A 20146-nucleotide genomic window follows, 5' to 3' on the forward strand; every position below is an offset into this window, starting at 1 on the left:
TAATGGGCAGAAATAATAGAATTTCCATTAACAAGTATGTGAGGTATACACCATGAGCCTGTGTGTATATGAGTGTATGTTTGAGAGTCCTTAGGCATAGTAAGTGGACTCCTTCAGATTTAATACTTAAAGAATTTTAAAAGATGGGGTGTTTAACAAAAATAAAAATGTTAATTGAGGGAATATTAAGAAAATGAATCAGCTAAGTATTATATTTTTAGTTGCATTTAACCAAACCAAAAGTCTTCTAAAAATATCACAATAGTAAAATGAAAGATGTTGTGACTATTTCATACAAAAATTCTTTATTTTCTTTCTCAATTAGGAATGTCTTCTATTCACCTGTTCACTGCAGGCTTTCAGGTCCCAGTAGCAAACAAAAAGGCAGAGCACGGCAATGGGTCTTTTGAAACCAAAAGAAAAGACTGTCACTCCCAAACTACCAGCTATTTCCTATTTGAATACAAACATGCCATTTGAAGTAATTCATTTAGCTTTTTCTAAAGGCACCTTGTGTAACCTTGCAAGTGGTGATTTGTAATGTGGCAGGCTGTTATCAGGCAGCTACAATATTTTACTTCACCTCAATAAAGAGCAGTGTTATTCTAAAGTTCATTCATACAGAAACATTTCAGGGGAGATACTCTCCAAACCTAATTCATGTTCATCCATTTGTTGTTTGAAGGGGTGGGAGGAAGATGCATAGACAATCATCTTCCTCCTTTCTTGGTTGAATTATTTCTAAGCAGGAAGAACAGTCACATGGTTTATTTGTTCGACATAGCCAAAAAAGGATTATAGACAATGCTACATCATAACATCCCATGCACTGCAAGTCTGCGCTCGTCCTCTCCTTCTCCTTTTGGCTCAATGTATATCCACTCACCTTCCAATAGACAGTGGCCACTACATTTATTGCTAGAAGACCAAGCCTGGCTCTCAGAATCTACCTTTTTGCCCCCTAAATAAGCTTAACTATTGGGGAAGCAATGTCTCCAAGGAGCCACTTTCCACCTGTGGCTGAGGAGATTGGGGTAAATGCCCTGGGTCCCTCACCTTTCAACCTGTGTATGTTTTACAGTGGATCCCCCAATTTCCCAGTGTGAATTAGGACCAACTGCCTATAATGGTAACTTGCTTATAAATGAACCCTTTGTTACCCAGTTCTTCCAGGTCTCACTTCCCCATTTCCTGAAATCAATTCCAAAGTAACTTACTTGCACTCCAAGTCATTTAGCTCAAGAGAACACTCATTGTAAACACCATGCACCTATTGCTAAGTAAGTTTGGATCTCACTTCAGCCAAAATTAATAAAGGAAACACTAAGATACATAATTATTCTAACAAGCCACAAAAATGAAGATGTCAACACAGAATGGCTATATTCTTTGTTCTTCTTACTTTGATCTTCTAGGACCAGTGAAATTTGAAAAGGAAATATTTTAGATAATGATGTACGTTATGCACAGACTTTTTAATTAGTACATAATTATATTTAAAATAAAATGTCTACTTTTTAGAGATTAATAAAGTTCTTTTTTCATTTTAGTTAATGTCACTGCTGGTAATTAGGAGTAGTGGAAGCTAGTTCTTTTAATGTCAGCTTTTAGGAGAAACCAAACTAAAACATTTTAAGAGATTGCTATTATTGGAGGCTCAGTTCTGTTTTCCTATAGTCAAAATTCTTTAGACTGCAAATAATAATAAACTGCAGTCATATAATCAGAAAAGAGATTTATTGTACAGCTAGATGACTACAGTAATTATACTATGTTGCATATTTGAGAAATGTAAAGAAAGTACGCGTTAAGTGTTCTCATCACACACACACACACAAAAAGATGATGATGTGAGGTAAGGTGTCAGTTAACTAGCTGGTATAACCACCCCACAACACATATCTACTTCAGAACATCATGTAGTATGTGATGAAAACACTGTTATCTATCACTTTATAATAGATAAATTTTTTAAGATATTGAGTATAGCAATCAGTATCAAAATAAGGAGGAAACTAAAAAGAAAAACATGACAAATCTATTAAAACATCTTCAGTTTCTCAAGAGTACAAGGTTGGCTGGGTTCCTTGAAAGGCCAGAGGCAACCAAGAAAATTCTCAGTCACTGTGGCCTTATTCTATACATCTGTTTTGTTCTGTCTGAAAACTGGGCCTACAATTCCAGAGTTCATATTTTCCCTGTATAAGAGATGAGCCCAAATTTTTTTCTTCCTCTTGATTTTAAAGCCAAATTCTCACCAGAGTCCCGTGGCTGCTCTGATCTTCATTCAGGTGAACAATGGTCTGAAATACAAGCCACAAAGAAGGGGCTGGGATTCTAAAAACAATCAAAACAAACTTAGAGAATCCCCTAAAATATCAATTATATAATGGCATCAGTTACTAGGGACTAGAAAGTGAATTGCATCGAAGACAGTGGTTACTTCTAATCCTACCTAGGAGTGCTCAAAATGAGCTACTAATGATAAACTCTAGATGCACCAGAGACATTATTCTCACTTATTCTCCCATGTGGAACTTTAACTGTTGTTGTAAATGTTTGATATGTTCATAAAAGATACTTTTAGTGATTTTTATATTTCAAATACCCTTAATATCAAATCATACATTTGAACATTGTGTTTTTAGATGAATTTTTAAATTGTTTTTCATTTATAGTAACTTAAGGAATTGTTGACCAACACTATAAGATTGCAAAAAAATAAAAAATAAATAAACCCACAATTTCACTTGGACATTCATAGGTCATATAGCCAAAATTCTCATTTCCAAGAAAATATTAATATATAGTCTTTGAGGAAAACAAAGTATTTTTCCTTTTCTTAAAACTTTCTACAGGAGGTTCTAAATACTCCTGTGGAAACATACTTTAGAACTTCATCTTTCAATATCAGTTTATGGCATTTAAATCTGTTTTTCTTACTGTCCAAAATGCAAAGGAAAATTTTCCACTACAATCTTATTTCTAAGCTGTATAATACAAGTTCATTTTCCTCCAGGGGTATTAGCCTCCCCACCTGTACAGACCCACTTCTCTGAGAACTACCTTGTCAGATGCCAGCACTGACATTTCCTGTCTGTATGGATCACTGTTAAATCTTCTTTTTGGTTGTTAGTGTTGACATGATGAGTACATACATGTTTACTGAATGAATAGTGGTTTGGTACCTGTGCTTTAGGGATAAGTGTAAAGTCACCAGTCACTTATGCCCTCGAGCAATTTCAAAAACTTTATGTCACATTTCAGGATGACAGCAATGTTGGCAGTTAACATGCCAGTAAAGATCAAGAGATAAAAATTGGTTATCACTGCCAATGCAGATGTAGGTTTAAGTTGTTAGTCAATAAGTATTATTTGCTTAACTAACATGAGGATACCAATTTTCTTCCTATGCAACATAGATTTTCTTGCAAAAACATAAAAGTATATAAATATCTATCTAAAATTACATGGTACTTTATAATGGAAATGGCTAATTTCCTTTATCTTTTTGATTACCACAACCTTCTTTGTTACTCAAGACAGTGCAATGCTCAATTTTACTATGCATTACTATTGCTCATTTGCAGAAAAATGCCTAATTTCTTCATTGTAAGAATGATATACTTGTCAAATTCAGTGAACAACAAGGCCTCTAAGATGGCTTGTGTTCTTTTCAGTTATGGAAAGTGAAATATGTTCATATTTCCTGCAAAGATTGTCTTAAATTAAGGCAACAATGTTATACAATGATGTATACGTTTAAAGTTCAGCAGAAACACATTATCCTTAACAATCCCAAGGTAATCAGTGTTTCCTTCCCTACTGAAGCAAATATGTGAAGATCAGTATTGGTAGGAAATTTACATATCATTAAAATCTTCATTTTGCTCTGTGTTATGTATTGAGACATAGGTTCATTGTGTTTACACTATGTTTTGCTGACTTTAAACAGAACATGGAGCAAAGAAAAATGTTTAGTACATGATGATGGAACAACTGAATATTCAAATCTTAAAATAAAGAATGTAACCCTGTCTTGACACTCATATAAAAAATAATTCTGGATGGAACATGAACTTACATTTAAAAGCAAAAGCTAAAACTACAGATTTTCCAAAAGAAAACATTGAAGATAACTCTGTGACCTTGAGATAGGCAAATATTTCCTAAAGAAGGCACAAACTACACAAAACAAAGAAAAAAATGTTAAATTGGACTTCAACAAAATTAATAACTTCTGCTCTTCAAAAAGACACTTAAGAAATTAAAAAGCTAAGCCACATATTGGAGGAAAGTATCTGCAATGCACATACTTAACAACAGATGCAAATCCAGAACATAGGAATAACTCCCCAAACAATAAAAGACCAACAGTCCAATTAAAATATGCCAACGTTCCAAGCAATCGTTTCAAATAAGAAAATACATATAAATGGTTAAAAAAAAGCACATGAAAATATGCTTAGCATAATTATCAAGGAAATGCAAATCATATCAAAATGGATTCTACTGCCATATATAACTAAAAAGAACTAAAAAATAAAATTCATAAAGCAGAAAAAAAAGTAAGTTCCCACTTTAAACCACTAGAATGTGTTACTACTAAACACTTTGAACTTGAAATGTGAAAAAAAAAAAGTGCAACAATCAGAATTTTCATACACCACTGGTCAGCAACACTAAGAAAATGAGCAACATCGAAGCAGAAGGGATGGAGAACAAACGGGGCAGAGTACAGAAGTGAGGTTGCCACTTAAAATAAGGAAAAGAAACAATAACATGCCAGTGATATATTTTCTTAGTTTCAAAATAATAGTGTCCCTTTTATATTTGAGAAAAAGGAAGCATACAGAGGTTAAAATCACCCACCAAAAATAATACAGTTCTGTAATTAATAGGAACAGAATAACACCTATGCTTTTAACCCCTGTGCCCCAAAGCCTCTCTTATCCTATTTTCTGCTTCTATTTGTTAAATTGCACACAGTTGCTATTTTTTTTGTAGGTCAAAATGGTGAAATATTGTCAATTTTGTACAGTTCCACATATTGATCACACATTATATTATGATCAAATTAGTTCTTCCTCCCACAGGAAGTCAAAGTTCTCGTGAGAGTTTTCCAATTTCATTCTCTCACAATCTCACTTTCTAATCACTTACCAACCTGCAGAAAAATGGGATCTCCTCCAACTTCACTTTCAATCAGTTCTTGGTTGCCAGATTCATTGGTATTTTCTAAACCTTGTCTTACTTGATCTATGATATTTGAACACACTAACCAAATCCTTCTTTCTTCAAATACCTTATTTAGATGACACTGAAAGTATTTGATCCTTCTACATATGTTCTAAGAAACTTTTAGTCAACTCTGCAGATATTTTTCTTCTTTCTCTTAAATACTCATGTTCCTTGAGGTTTTATCCCATGTCTCCTTCATACTGACTCCATATGTTCTCTATAAGTGACCTCTTCTATTCCCAAGGTCTTCTATTATCACCTGGATGCTGATAAAACCTAAACCATTCCATCCAGCACAGATCTTGTTCCAAACATCATTACCTACATTTTTACTTCAGCCTCCATAGGCCCTTCAATGTGTATTCAACTGAACTCAGCTCTAACAGTCTTTTAATTAATATTTCAGTAATTGACACACAATTAAACCAATTATCAAGTTGCACCCTAGACAGCAGCCTTGACCATCCTTTATTTTTCATACCCTCTATCCAATTGAATCCTTTACATTGTACTTACAAATTTATATTAGCTCTGTCCATTCTTCCCTGTCTATACTCTATTATTTGAATTCATATCTCCATAACTTTTCACCTGGCTTGCTGCTCTAACCACCAAATGGCCTGTCTTATATCTGTTCAATCCAGTTTCCAACAATATAGCCACATGGTGCTTTAACTGAAACTCTTTTCACATTTTCCCCCTTTTAAAACCTTTAAATGATTTACCATGCCTTTTAGCATAAAGTCTAAAGTCCTTAACACAGTTCACAAGGTATATGTGATAAACTTTCACCATTCAGAAAGACAGCAAAATGAATCGGACTTAACTTTCATATGTTCATATATGAATACATGACCAGCGTAATTCCACATCATGTACAACCACAAAAATGGGAAGTTGTACTCTATGTACGTATGATATGTCAAAACATATTCCATTGCCATGTATAGCTAAAAAAGAACAAATAAAAAATTTAAAACCAACAACAAAAACTTCCAACATTCTCTTTAATCCACTTTTCTTGATTCTTTACTTTTTATGGTATGTCCAAGCATACTTCTACCTATCTGGAAAAAAAAAAAAAGTTTTCTTTCTTGCCAGACTTTGGAGGTATTTTTTTCTATATTCATGTATAATTCTTCCAGATTACAGTTCTGAATCCTGGCCATATTGCACATATTGTTAGATTTCAACCAACACAACCCTTCCAACTGAAGCCTCCCATGATCTCCATAGATTTCTTTAAGTGACCTACTCAGCACTCCTAAAGTATCTTCTTCCCTTATCATTGTACTTCATGGATTCTATGAAAACTACTTATTTAATTGCTTGTATCTCCTCCCTTCTTCCATAAATATAAGTCTGAGACAGTAATGAAAATCAGATAGTAAGAACCAAAGTGACCAATTCTGTACTGTTGTTGAATTCCCTAGTCTAGTACATGCTTAACACACATACAGTAGTATTACCCTTACATAAGTACGTACATATTCTACTTATTTTACTCAAAAGGAAATAATTTATCTTGTTGCAGCTCATTCCAAATACTTAGCACTTCATCTAACTCTGTTAAATTGCTTTTAATAATCATAATATTTTATTCACCAGATTTCCTTTCTGTGGCTATTAAATCATTTCCAAATTTTCACCAGCTTTGGAATCCCAGCTTAATGCACTGCTATCTATCATCCTGCAATCCGTTCCAAAGCAATGTCATACAATAAAATCCCATCTGTCTCGGCATACCAAATAAACTTTCTTCTTCATGCAATTCCTTAAAGGGCCTGACCCTCTCCTTCCACCAGGTCTTGAATGGATAAAAAGGTATCTTCTACTCTTTTTGTGTAGAAAAAGAAACAGACTCTAGAGGCATGGATGATCCGTATTCCAACTTCACACTTAAATTTCTGCACTGGTAAAATGTACATGCCTAGCCATATCATAATAAAAGTATTCTGTTATTGATTTAATCATCTACTATTTGCATTTCAAAGTCTTGTTTTATACAATGAATATATACTTTCATATAAATCAAATGGCATAAATTTCCTGGAAAAATTATTTTAGAGGAAACAATAAATTCTACAGTTACACAGTTATTTAACTCTTCAAAAAGTTTTTCAAAGGAAGATTTTGCTCTCCCCTTAAACAAGTAACATTCTTCCATATTTTTAATATGTTATTGTCTAGTGGCCGAGTTTGACACTTTCTCAAACTTTCACTGGACACTTACCTAACCTCTGATATAATATGTTTTTAAAAATCCAAATTTATTATGCTACACTTTAATCTGTTTCTTTATCTTTTCTCATAGCATAGGGACAGTACTACTTGCCTTTTACAATACAATGTAAGGACTCAAACAAGAATATGTTTCATGAAAGGGACTATTACTATAGTCATCCCTTTTCTTCTTGAAATGAAACACACTTCTACTTCAACCTCTTTATGTGTTTCTGTCAAAGAGGCTCCCTCTCCTGAGTTGCAGTCATGGCCCAACATTATTTAACACACAATTCTGGGAACCTGAATAAAATTATCTATACTCTAGTGAAAACACACTTATTCTGCTGTTTTGTAAGAAGAGTCAAGTCTAATCTTCAATGTTCAAAGGAAATGGGCATCAACTGTGTCATTTCTGATAACAGTACAATAACACTAGCCAATCTGTTTCCAAGTTATTAAATCCTAACATCTCAGAGCCTATAGATAACATTTAAATCAAGCCACGTTGTCAGTTTCAGACAAAATGTGAAATCTGCTCACTTTCAAATGTTAAACAAAACCTGCAATGCATCAAGACACAAGAGGACCTAGAGTTCCTCTTTGTTTTTAGAAGAATTCAGCAAATGTAAGCAGTTCTTTAAAAAACATGAAAATAAAAATGCCTCAGCAAATCACAAAGTTTTCCAATCCTTTTTCTGGATTAAAAAGAAAGAAATGCCTGAACTGTTCCCCTGTGCCCCTGTCTCAGAAACAACAATCAATATGAGGTGTTCAGAAAATGCAGGCTGTCTCCGCCATACTCAACCTGAATCTATATCTGAGTAAAAAGCAGCCCCCACTTATCAATCTACTTCACTTGTATATACCATACTTATGATATTCTGTGGTAATGCATCCAGCACCTGCACTGGCAAACATGTTTCAGAAGTTAATGGCAACAATAATATTGGTCTCCTAGACAAACTCTGCATATTAATATCTGGCCTTTTGATACAATTGACTGGATTTTTTAAAAAAAGTTAATGATGGAACACAAGGATGCTTGGCCATAATTTCTCAAATATTGGACAAAAACCATACAATCATTACAGAAGTTTGAATTTAAGAACATGAGGAAATTACATAGCATGGATACATTCAGATCTAAATTTGGGAGGTCAACTGTTAGCCATTAATCTAAAATACAAACCTATGGGGCTGGGGTTGTGGCTCAGCAATAGAGTGCTCGCCTAGCAAGTGCGAGGCGCTGGGTTCGATCCTCAGCACCACATCAAAATAAATAAATAAAATAAAGGTACTGTGTTCAACTACAACTAAAAAATATTTAAAAAATAATAAAAAATAAAAAACAAACCTATTTGTATACCATTCTTATTTTACTGGAATTCAACATTTGTAAAAACAAGGATATTTCAATCTAAAAATAGATGAGATTTGACAGTGTTTATAGCTTTAACAAAACAGTGTTAGAATATAATTTCAATTTTGTCTTATATACAGACCAAAGAGAGAGAGAGAGAGATTTCAAATCTAGAGATCAAACAAAGAAGTGCATAAAGAAAGCTTGGTTAGTTCCAAGAATTTCCAAAAACTCCATCTAAATCTTAGTTCCTTCACTTCTCCAGCTGCTCTGGCAATAATGAGCTTCACTCCAGACTCTGTACTTAAGAAGAAATAGAAAACAATGATCAACTTTGTTCCCCTTTGTTTCTACTCTTAGGTACTGTGCCAAAATAAAAACCAAAATAAAAATAAAAATGAGAGAAAACCATGTGGCCCTTATCCACATGGATTTATCTTGATAATGCCCATGTGTGTAGAGACACTTAATAAAATATTTATGAATAAGACAAAATATATATAGTTATTAGGAAATCTTATAAAGAAATAAAACAAATGATGGGGACTGGATGTTACATATACATAAAAGAGAACTTTCTGGAAGGTGGACTGAGTGGGTATTACAAGATGCAAATCCAGACCCAGGAGTGATTTTCTTATATTTTCTTTGTTGTTATAAATGCTAGACTTGGGGCTCCAAAATCTAGGCATGGTGGTACATGGCTACTCCAGAGGCTAAGACAAGAAAATCACAAGTTCAAGCCCAGCCTCAGCAACTTAGTGAGACCCTGTCTCAATATGCAAAATAAAATAAAAAAGGGCTCAGATGTATACAACCAAAGATATGAAAAACTGTGCTCCATATATGCAATAAGAATTGTAATGCATTCTGCTATCACATAAAAAAGGAGGGGGCTAAGGATGTAGCTTAGTGGCAGAACAGAACACCCCTGGGTTCCCCAGTCCAAAAAAAAAGTGTCAATCCAAAAAAAGTAGCAGAAGCAGAAAACACACACAGACACACACACACACACACACACACACACACACACACCTCTACTCTTTCTAGCCAAATATTAGAAAAAAAGGGAGGGCAACCTAGCAAAACAAAACAGTTTGAGACAGCAAACATCCTTATCCAGTGAAAACAAAAACAAAAAAGCTGCATTTCCTGCTCACAGCAGTCAAGAGAGGTTAAGCATGGAGTCTAAACTTCCAGTCTCTCCCAGAGGTCACCAGGGGTAGACAACCGTGGTATCTATGATATATCCTCTGGTCTCTAAGAATAAATGAGGAATAGGAACTTCATGTCTGCCTACCAGTAAGGAGGCCTCGTGCAGGGTCAGTGGAGGCCACCTGGAGATCTTGAACTTCTATTCTCATGAGCAGCAATAAGGCACCTATCTCTCTCCAAACTAGGGTAACAACAAAAGTGTTCATGCTGAAGAACTCTCACCATGATCCACTAAGAAAGAAGCCTCGCCATCCCTCTTGGTGTCAGGCAAAAGCCACACAGGAAAAATTAGTATGTGATGCTCAACCTCCAAGTCAGAGAGAGGTCAATGGATGCCTGTGGGGAGTCTGGATATTCACCTCCACCTGGAAGTAGAAATTGGGAGTCCCCCCAGCTGTTACAAGAGTGTCACACGAAGTCTGCTAGAAATAAAGGTGTAAATGAAATCCATAGTGTGATAACATAAAACTGAAAATATCCAGGATAAAACTGAAAATCACATGTCATATACCAAGAACTAGGAAAGCCTCACTTGAATGACAAAAAATAATCTACAGATGCCAGCACAAGTTGGAATTATATGACAAGGATTTTTATGCAATCATAACAGAAATACTACCACAGGTAACAAGTGTCATACTTGGAACAAGTGAAAAAGCACAGTCTTAGCAAATAAATAGAAGATCTGAAGAAGAACCAAATAGAAAATTAAGAACTAGGAAATATAATAAATGATTTAAAAAAAAATTCTATGAGATAGACTCAGTAGCAGCAGTGAGAGAGCAGACGACAGAATCAGTCCCACTTAAAATAGAACATTAGAATTACCCAAATTGAACAATAAGGAAATAAATGAGGCCTTCTCATAGTATAGCCAAAGATCTAACCTTTTTTCCATCAACATCCAAAAAGGGAAAAAAGAAAAGGTGATACTGAAAAATTATTTCAAATGGTTGAAAACAATGGGAAGAAGGGTAGGTACGATATTGAAGGAGGAAGACATTTGTGGAGGTAGAATGATCTTATGTGTTGATAGAAATAACAGTCACATAAATTACACATATGATAAAATTATATGTATACATTGTATCAGGGCCACTTTCTTGGTTTGGATATCAAATGATAGTAATCCAAGATACAGAAGAGGAAAATAGGAATTCTCTGTACCATCTTTGCAATCTCCTATGGATATATAATTATTTCAAAATAAATGAAAATGAGTGAATGGAAATATCACAGTTTATCCCATTAGTTTGCACAACTAATGTGTTAATAATTATAATAATAATAAAAAATTTCTTACCCCCAAATGAATGGAGACTTTCAATGTGGTTCCTTATGGTTCTGAAGTAAGCAATGATAACATGTAACTAAACAGTAACAGAATTCCTGGTATTTTATTTATGAAGATATCTTCTAAATACATAGTAGGAGAAAGGGAAAATACAAGACTGACATGATTCACTTAATAATCATTATTAAAGCCTTCTACAAATGAGAATGAAGGCAGGAATTAAGGATTCTGAGACAGAAGTCATATTTCTGGCCCTCAAGCTTAAAGGGAGACTGACAAGATCAAACAGAATTACATGTTTCAGTGTAGCAGTGGAAAGGTCAAGAAGGAGAAAAACAGAGGTTCATTTAATCCATAATGAATAAGATGAGGAAGTCATTATGACAGTTCACAGCATGGGCAACACCTTGGATAAGGGGAGAGACAGACAAAAGGGGAGGCTGCTGCAAGTAAGTCAGGTTCGAAGAGATAGCACAGAGGCCCACAGGAGGCAGGTCCCAAAGTCTGAAGGAGAAAAGCCTTTCAGGCCTCCACTGAGCAGCACCATATGCCAGACATGGTGATAAGCACTGGGCTCTTCTCAAGGGGTTTCCAGCCTAATGAGAGAGGCAGGCCTAACCTAGCAATCATGAAATGACGACAGCATGAGCTGTTTGCTATAAGGATAGGGGAAAGAAACATATCTAGCTTTGTGTGAACAGAGCAGGGTTTTGAGAGTGAACTATAAGTCCTTTGTTTTTTTATCTGAGATAAATTAGAAAGGGCCAACAGAAAAGTCTGGAAAGGTGGGTAGGTTGTAAGAAAAGGAGTATCAAAGACACCCTGCAGGAAATGGGGGTTATTCACATGGGTGACAAGATGATACTTTAATTTTGAATGATTCTATCTGAAATCACTGTGTATATTGGGGTGGAGAAGACAGGGATAGAGGATGGTCATAGAAGAAATTAGAAAAAGCAGTATCTGGTGTTTAGAAGCCCAGTGAGAAGGAAATAAATTAGAAAAATATCAACAGTGGAAAGTATGACTAGGAGGCATGAGGAGAGGTTGGGAAACTTTTATTAGCTTTGAAATGAGGAGATGATTCTGTCACTTAGAATTACCTATCTCAGGACAGCGATGAAGGCACCGCAGACTGTTTTAAAGAAGAAAGTTATGAGAGCAAGAAAGCTAGTATGGACCAATGCTATCAGAAGCTTAAAGGAAACTGGGGAGAGTAAGCATCATGAAAGATTAATTTTATTCCTTTTGCAAGTGAAACACATATTTGGGTTTTTTAAAGGTATTCCAACTGGATCATATTGATAGGATGCTACAAAAAAAAAAAAAAAAACGCATTAAGTTGGAATAACTTGGAAATACAAAGAAAGGTTATAACTACAGAATGAGTCCAAAGACGAACAACATGAGGGTCAAGGACATGGATGAACAAGTCAACCTTGAACAAAAAGAAAGTATTCAGTCTACTGAGAACAAAAGACAGTGAGAGGGTGGGCAGGGAAGGTTGAGAAGCACCAGAAAAGATATTCATTTTCCTGAAGAAAATAGACAGTGAAATCATCTGTTGAGACATGTGAGTTTAAGAAGAGACCTAGGAGGTCTGGAATTACCCCTGAAAGAAACAGGATCTGGGCTACTCAAACTCAAGATAAAGCCTGACAGGTGACCATTCACTAGGGAACGTGATATTTTAAAAACCCTCAAGGAATCATTTTTTCACAAGGTAATTTCTTTCTTAATTTGGTTTATGAGTTCAAATTTTACACAGCAGTGATTCAAAGGGTAAGGCAGGGCTTATTTTCCTACAAGAGCTAGCTTCTAATTGAGGTCAAGTCCACAGTGACACTAAGATAAAGGAAAATCGTAAAATAATTATAGTTATATAATTTCTGCTTGTATTTCTGTAGTATTTGTATAAAATGCTGCTTATATTATCCCAAGCAGAATTTTTTAACCTTAAAAGAACCCTGCCTAGTAGGTATTACATCTTTTGTTGTGTAGACAAAAAAAAAAAAAAAATTGAGTATCAGAGAGGAGAAAAATGGCACGTCCAATGTTTTACAGAAGGTAGAAATGTCAATATTCAATCCCAAGTGTTTTTCTTGCTAAAATAGAACTTTTCCACTGTATCATATATTTGTTTTAAATGCATATCAAAGATAACTGAAATTTAATCCATGTTTGTTTTGTATTTAAGAAACATAAATAAGATTGTCCTGAATCTACTGAGAAAACGACTATATTCATCAAGAAAAAAGTCAACTTAAAGAGTTCTATTAATTTTATCCAAAACTGGTTTTATATCAGGTACCAATAAATTTCCTAACTTAAGAATTTGTCAACCTTTATTAAAAATATTTTAGGCACACAATCTAAACTTTAAAATGGTCCTTTGGAGAATTTAAATGTGGTGAAGTCACTACAAGTGATTATTTGTGATATGTATTAACCTCTGCTGTCATGTTTTAAAGGGCTCAGACACCTACAAAAATGAAGATCTAGCCTGGATATCATCAAAATTTACAAACAGTGCCCTGGGTGTTTAAAAAAGTTTTTTTGAAGTGCTGGAATATTTGGCAATATTTGATTTCATCATACCATGTGTTAACCAAAACTCTGAGCAGTATACAAATGTTTGTAAGGAATCTAAGGTAGGAGACAAGCACAGTGGCACAATTCTATATTGAGTCTAAAGGCTGAGGCAGGATGATGGATCGCAAGTTCCAGGGCAGCCTAGGAAACTTAGGGCAACCCTGTCCCAAAACTAAAAAATAAAAAGAGCCAGGGATGTAGCTCAGTAGTGGAGCACCCGGTTCAATCCCCAGTACCAAAAAAAAAAAAAAAAAAAAAAAAAAAAAAATAGCAAAGAAATTCAGACTAGGAAGTCTTAGAAATTAATAATGCTCCTAGAACTACTGTAACTAAATCTACAAATTTGAACTGATCTATGTCTATCAGCAGTGATGACTTACTTCAAATAAGAATATTTTCATACACATACATTTTTGGACCCAAGACTTGATAATAGTTCAATAGACTGAAGAATATAAATGTATGCAGTACCCAAAATAATGTATATGTCTCAAATTACATTGTAGCGTGATGAATGAATTATTAATTATCAAACTAGGAACAAATGAAAAAAGTTTCAAGAATATGCAGACATTAATTTTTATGTTCTGAATATACAAAACACCCCTCCTGTACATCAGCAGTAATCTGGAACTTAATTAGAATTGCAAAAAAAATGTACAGATCATGTAGTCCAACTCCTTAATTTGAGAGACAAGGACACTGGACCCAGGGAAGGGAAGCTTACCAAGATTCAGTTTAGGTAAAAGTGGAATTAAAATCCAGGTATCTGGATTCAGAGTTTAATGCATTTCCCAGAAGTAGCATAGATATAAATAACCTCATGTAATTTCATCTGGCAAGGAAATTCAGAAGCGCAGTAGAACTTAAGAATCATGCTGAGTTCGCTGTTTTATCATATGCAAAAACACCTTCTATAATAAATGGATAAATAAATAACATTATAATTACAGGAGGAAAATTATTTTAACTAATCAAACACTTTGAAAACACTCTCTAAAGCACATTCTTCAAGATCTCTTCTAAGTAACAATCAAATACATAAAATGTTCAGGTTTTTTTTTTTTTTTTTTTTTCCCAGCAGTGTTCTCAGAATCATCTCTACTGAAATCTTAACACAAAAAAAGTAAAATACAACAAAATAACCAAGAAACTAGTACTTTTAACCTCATGGCCTTCAATTCTAAATGAAGCAGTCCCAAAGGAGCGCTGATTTGCATCTATCTCCAATCAAAAAGCAAAATAAAATCACTGTGGAAACTCATTGGTTTATATCACACTGCCCTTATATGTATTAGCTTCTGGAAAATCATTCGAAAGAACTGAATCATCTGGATCATTTTTATTACTCACTCAGTCTTGAGACTGTCTGCACAATACTGACTGAAATGTACTTCAGTGTGCACCTTTCTTCCAAATGAATATCTATGTCAGGTTTATTTATAGCCACTGCCTTCAATCAGTGCATTTCCAAGTATGAGAAATAAAATAATCTCAACAACCTTCTACAGAGACCTGAAACAAAACCTAGAAATCTTGGCAAACTGCCTTTGAAAATATAATGAAAAGTCTATAACATAAAATATACACTAAAATTCACTGAGATTCCAAAGAACACTCACCTTATATTCTTTAATAAACATATAAAGTTCCCCAGGTACAATTAGAGAAGAAATTTAAACCTTAAGCATCCTTTAGCATAACTCTTTATGTACTATAAGATTATAATCATCATCTTCTTCATTCTCTTTTCCTTATTATGATTTCTCTGAAATTTGGGCACCTTCTTTGTTTCTTACTTAGATGCTTTTCTGTTTAGGAGCTTTCCTCCTAATTCTTTACAAAAGCAGGACATGCTTCCCCCTGCTGGGAAAAAATTAAATTACAGGGTACATCAGAATGGTCCTAAGTATGAAGAAATCAAGTTCGGTAGAAAAGATAAAATGTTAAAAGAGCCAGGTGCACAGTCTTCTCTTACTGTTTTACCAGTTGCAGAAATAAATATGTCCTCCACTCTCTGAAGAGTTTCTTTTATGCATCTTGTTAATTTGGCAGTTTTCAGGTACAAAAACTCACATTAATGACTGATGAATCAGTCATTGAGTCAGCTGTCCCAAAGCAAACTCCAATTAGCAGGTAATAAAAAATTATCAATTTGTAACTTTTTTTTGCACCTTAAAGACATTATATGCTAAATGAAGACACTGGAAAATAGTGAAGTAAACAGACAGCTGAGTTGCATTTTTAATCATTTTAAACAACTGTAAGCCTTCATTAACTCATGTTTCAGTATTCCTGTTATTTTTATGTAGCTGTCTTTAAAAAGGAGACATAGAGTTTAGTTTTTTAATCTACTTTACTTTCCACTTTAATTCCTATGCTTTTATATTCAGTAATCAAGAAAGTAACAAGCATAATTGCATTTTACTCTCAATCACTTTACAAAACCAGCCCTTTCCTTGAAAACAGTTCAGCTATTTCACATGTTCCATATTCTGATTATAATTTTTTCCTATTTAGCATGCAAACATTTTGCTGTTAGTATAAATAACATCCATCAGTAAAATATAAAAATAAAGCTAATGTCTTATAAATCATATGTGGAGAATAATTTTTCCTTCCATGTACAACTAAGACTCAAAAAAATTATATTAATGCAGAGAAGCTGGAGTAAAGGAAGTTGTCACTTTTAGTTTTGTGGTAGGTTAAGTCCATAACAACCCAAGCTACAAAACACTGAAGCCAATTTGATGATGAAGCAATTCATTATTAATGAAACATTCATCCCCCCAAATCTGCAATTGTTTTTAAAAAGGCATGTGTAGATTACTACAGATATAGGCAGTGTCTTTAATAGTTACAGGTCATTATTTCAATATAAATTGAGTAATTTGGGATAATATTTGTTATACAGAAGTTTGTGTGTGTGTGTGTGTGTGTGTGTGTGTGTGTGTGCGCGCGCGCGCGAGCGCGTGTGCCTTTTTAAAAAAACCTTTCAAAGCAAAGCAAAAGGCAATACATATATGTTCCTCTGGGAATGGAATCTCCTTCAACATTACAGGTACACAAAAGAAAATGCACACTTGGTAGAACAGTTGATCAATTATGGAGTGTTCCCAGGGACCAATATCTGGCAGAGTACCCAATCATCACACTTCAAATAAATGTATAAGCACTTTAGTCTCTGCTTACCACCTTCACATAAATACACAATCATGGATAGTTTAATCTTGATTAATTCTATGGCTTTCCATAGAAAAGACTTTGATTAAAGGGTATCAAAATCACTTCCCAAATGCAGCAGGGGTGGGGGGAGCGGGAAACTGATCCATAGCTAAGAAGCTCTTAGAACACTACATTGATCACTATTTACTTCCAAACTGATTTCCCCCCCTTCCCTAAGCGAAGTAGACCGTGTTACACTTTATGCTTTTCCCCTCCCTTGGTCAATGAGCCTAACAGGTCACATAATCTTGTAGCTTTGGTCTTCCCCAAATTAAGACATAGAGAAGGAGCACTGCTGCCCTCCCCAAGAACAGGTTCCGTCCTCCTGAGCTCTGAAGCGAGCATCTTCAGGGAGGACACTTTCTGCGAAGGCTAAGAAAGGCGTCCCTCCCCAACTTCACTCCCCTAATCAAGCCGCGGGGAAGATGGGCAGCCGACGGTTTGTGCCCATCCATAGGGGCAAGTCCTACCTTCAGCCAAAAGGCGCGATGCATGCACAAAAGATGGATCCAGGCTATCTTTCTCTGCCATCAGCTCAGGCAAATATTTCTCCTCTTCCATAGCGCGGACTTCGGACCGTCCCCGGGCGAAGCGCGAGGTTTCGCTCGCTTGGACGCAGGGTCGCCGGGCAGCGCCTAGCTCCGGCGCTGCTCCGCCTCCGCCGCTGCAATGGGATCTCTGCGCGTCTTCACTGGCCCATGCACCGAGTGCCTGCTACTCCCGCCGTCGGGCTGCGCGGCCCCGCGCCCACACCTACCGGTCCCTTCCGTCGTCCCTCGCTCGCGCTGAGCCTCGGCTCACACCAGCGGCCTTAACTGGGGAGGCGGGCACAGGGCGCGGCCCACCTCCACCAACCACTCATTGGTGGTGGTGCCAGGAGAGGCGGGACTCCCGCAAAGGATTCGGTCTCTCATTGGGCCACACTGCACGTCGAGTTGTCTTACTGGCAGGAGGCCGCTGCAGAGGGGAGGGGAGCTCAGAAGGTGCAAACGCTTTCTTCTTGCAGCCCAGCCTTCTCTGGTTATTAGGCATGCCCAGTTCTGTAGAACCCTCTGTGCTGTCTGCTGAGGTGCGGAGGATGGAGAGAGCGGGAAAAGCACTAGTTAAACTGAGAGGCTCTGGTTTAAAACGGAGGAAATGGGGATAAGTAGTGAGCCTCTGTGGGGGTGGGAAAGCTCCAGGGAAAGTCTCAGAAAGGTAGATGGACTTCACCTGCGTCCCTAAGGCACAGGTGTCTCCTTTCCCTCTTGCAGTTCAGACGCACTCCAGGAATCAACAGCGCACCGGGTCTGGAAATATAATAAAGACCTCAGGTGATCTGTGGCTGAGATTTCAGATGACCTACATCTTGGGGACGCAGTAGGATGTTCATTGATAAACAAATAAAGCGGCTCTGGGGCGATATTGTTGTACAGCAGCATGCTTCCAGGGTAGGATCATTACAATATTGAATTAGTTCCAGTTCCCCCATCCATCCCTTCCTCCTCCCCTTCAGGCCTTTCGGGGGCGGGAACACTGATTTTTAAAACCAGTTAATTACCCACGGTGTGCGAAAGAATTAAGAAGAAATATGAAAGAAAAGTCTAGAAAATAGATAACAGCGGTTGCTCTAATTTTCCCTTTTCTCCTTATTTTAGGTGTGCTAGTCTCTTTCGCTGTTTCAGGTACTGTTGCTGAGCCGCTTTATATCTGTGCCATCTCTATTTTAGGGAGAGTTAAGCCCACATGGGTTTAACCAACAACTGAGGCAAAGCCCATTCTTCTCTGATCACTGGGGCCCTAAAATGTAATGTGCATACTTCAAATGCTAGGATACTTTCCATGGATAAACAGTCATTTCCCAATTCCCCTTTTGGTGTGGAATTATGGGGCCAACTTTCTTACAAATAAAACATGCTGAAACTTTTCCAAGCTCTCTTACTATATTCAAATCTTTTCCTTATATATTAATTTTCTTAAATGAAGTTGGGACATTATCTTGTATTTGTGTAATGTTTAAAAAGTTTAACATGCCTCAAGTCCATTATCTCAATTTGGCTTCACAAAAGCACTCTGAAAAACATAGGCTAAGTATTACTTTCTCTACTTTTACAGATGAGGAGACTGAGACAAAGATAATTCAAGTTTCATAACTAATTTATCCTTAGTTTTAGATTGCACTCCTTTAGCCTACTGTTAACTATTTAATTTATCTGTTGTGTTCATTTAGTAAAAATTTATTGGATATTTTGAAATGTAATAGAAACTGTATATGAAATTAAAGAAATATTGATGAACAAGATACACACATTTCATTTCTTGTCATCATAGAGATATTTTATAATGGAGGAAGACAAATAAAACTATGCAAACAAAAGAAATGGTAATTGTTGGTTGTGATAAAGAGGGGAACCAACCAAGGAAAAGAAAACACAAGACTGATGCTCTACTGTGTGTGTGTGTGTGTGTGTGTGTACATATATATATGGATATATATGTATTACTTAAAACATTTAAGATAAAACCTAACAAATAAAGAAATTAGCTGTGTAAAATGAGCAAAAATAAATAAATAAAAAATAAAAAGACATTCCAAGCAAGGGAACTTGCCCTTGCAAAAGTCCTGTGACTGGAAAGAGCTGGGCCTATTCTTGAAATCCACTAAGTTCAATGTAGCCATAGTGATCTGGGGGGGGGGGGGAATGGGATAGTTGGGTGTAGGACAAACTACCCAGGATTTGATGGATAGGGAATAATTTTGATCTCATTCTACGTATAATGGGGGGATCCTAAAGTATTGTTACCTTTCTGTTTGGATGTGCTTCTGAGAAGATTGCCTTCTTGCTCTTACCTTACTTTCAAAGAAGGTGCAATTTAGAATTGAAAATATGTACAGAGAGTGTTATTTTTTTTATTTGATCCTGTGCAGAATGTTCAGTGGTTGAAGGGTTATGTATCCTGCACCTGAGGTGAAAGAGACATGAAGGTAAAACAAGCTGCTAATCTTCATAGAG

General features: G+C 35.9%; 1 protein-coding gene across 2 annotated transcripts in view; it reads right to left on the reverse strand.

The window, feature by feature from the left end:
- KHDRBS2 (KH RNA binding domain containing, signal transduction associated 2) overlaps positions 1-17938 on the reverse strand; it is a 539121-nt gene extending 521183 nt beyond the window's left edge. For both annotated transcript variants that reach the window (XM_081296525.1, XM_081296524.1), the window contains exon 1: positions 17624-17938. In XM_081296525.1, the coding sequence (XP_081152651.1) occupies positions 17624-17714 (91 nt within the window). In that variant the 5' untranslated portion in view covers positions 17715-17938. The remainder of the gene's footprint in view (positions 1-17623) is intronic.
- Positions 17939-20146: the final 2208 nt, after the last annotated feature.

The sequence above is a fragment of the Spermophilus citellus genome (genome assembly GCF_964194105.1).
Source record: "Spermophilus citellus genome assembly, chromosome: 5".
Taxonomy (NCBI): Eukaryota; Metazoa; Chordata; class Mammalia; order Rodentia; family Sciuridae; genus Spermophilus; species Spermophilus citellus.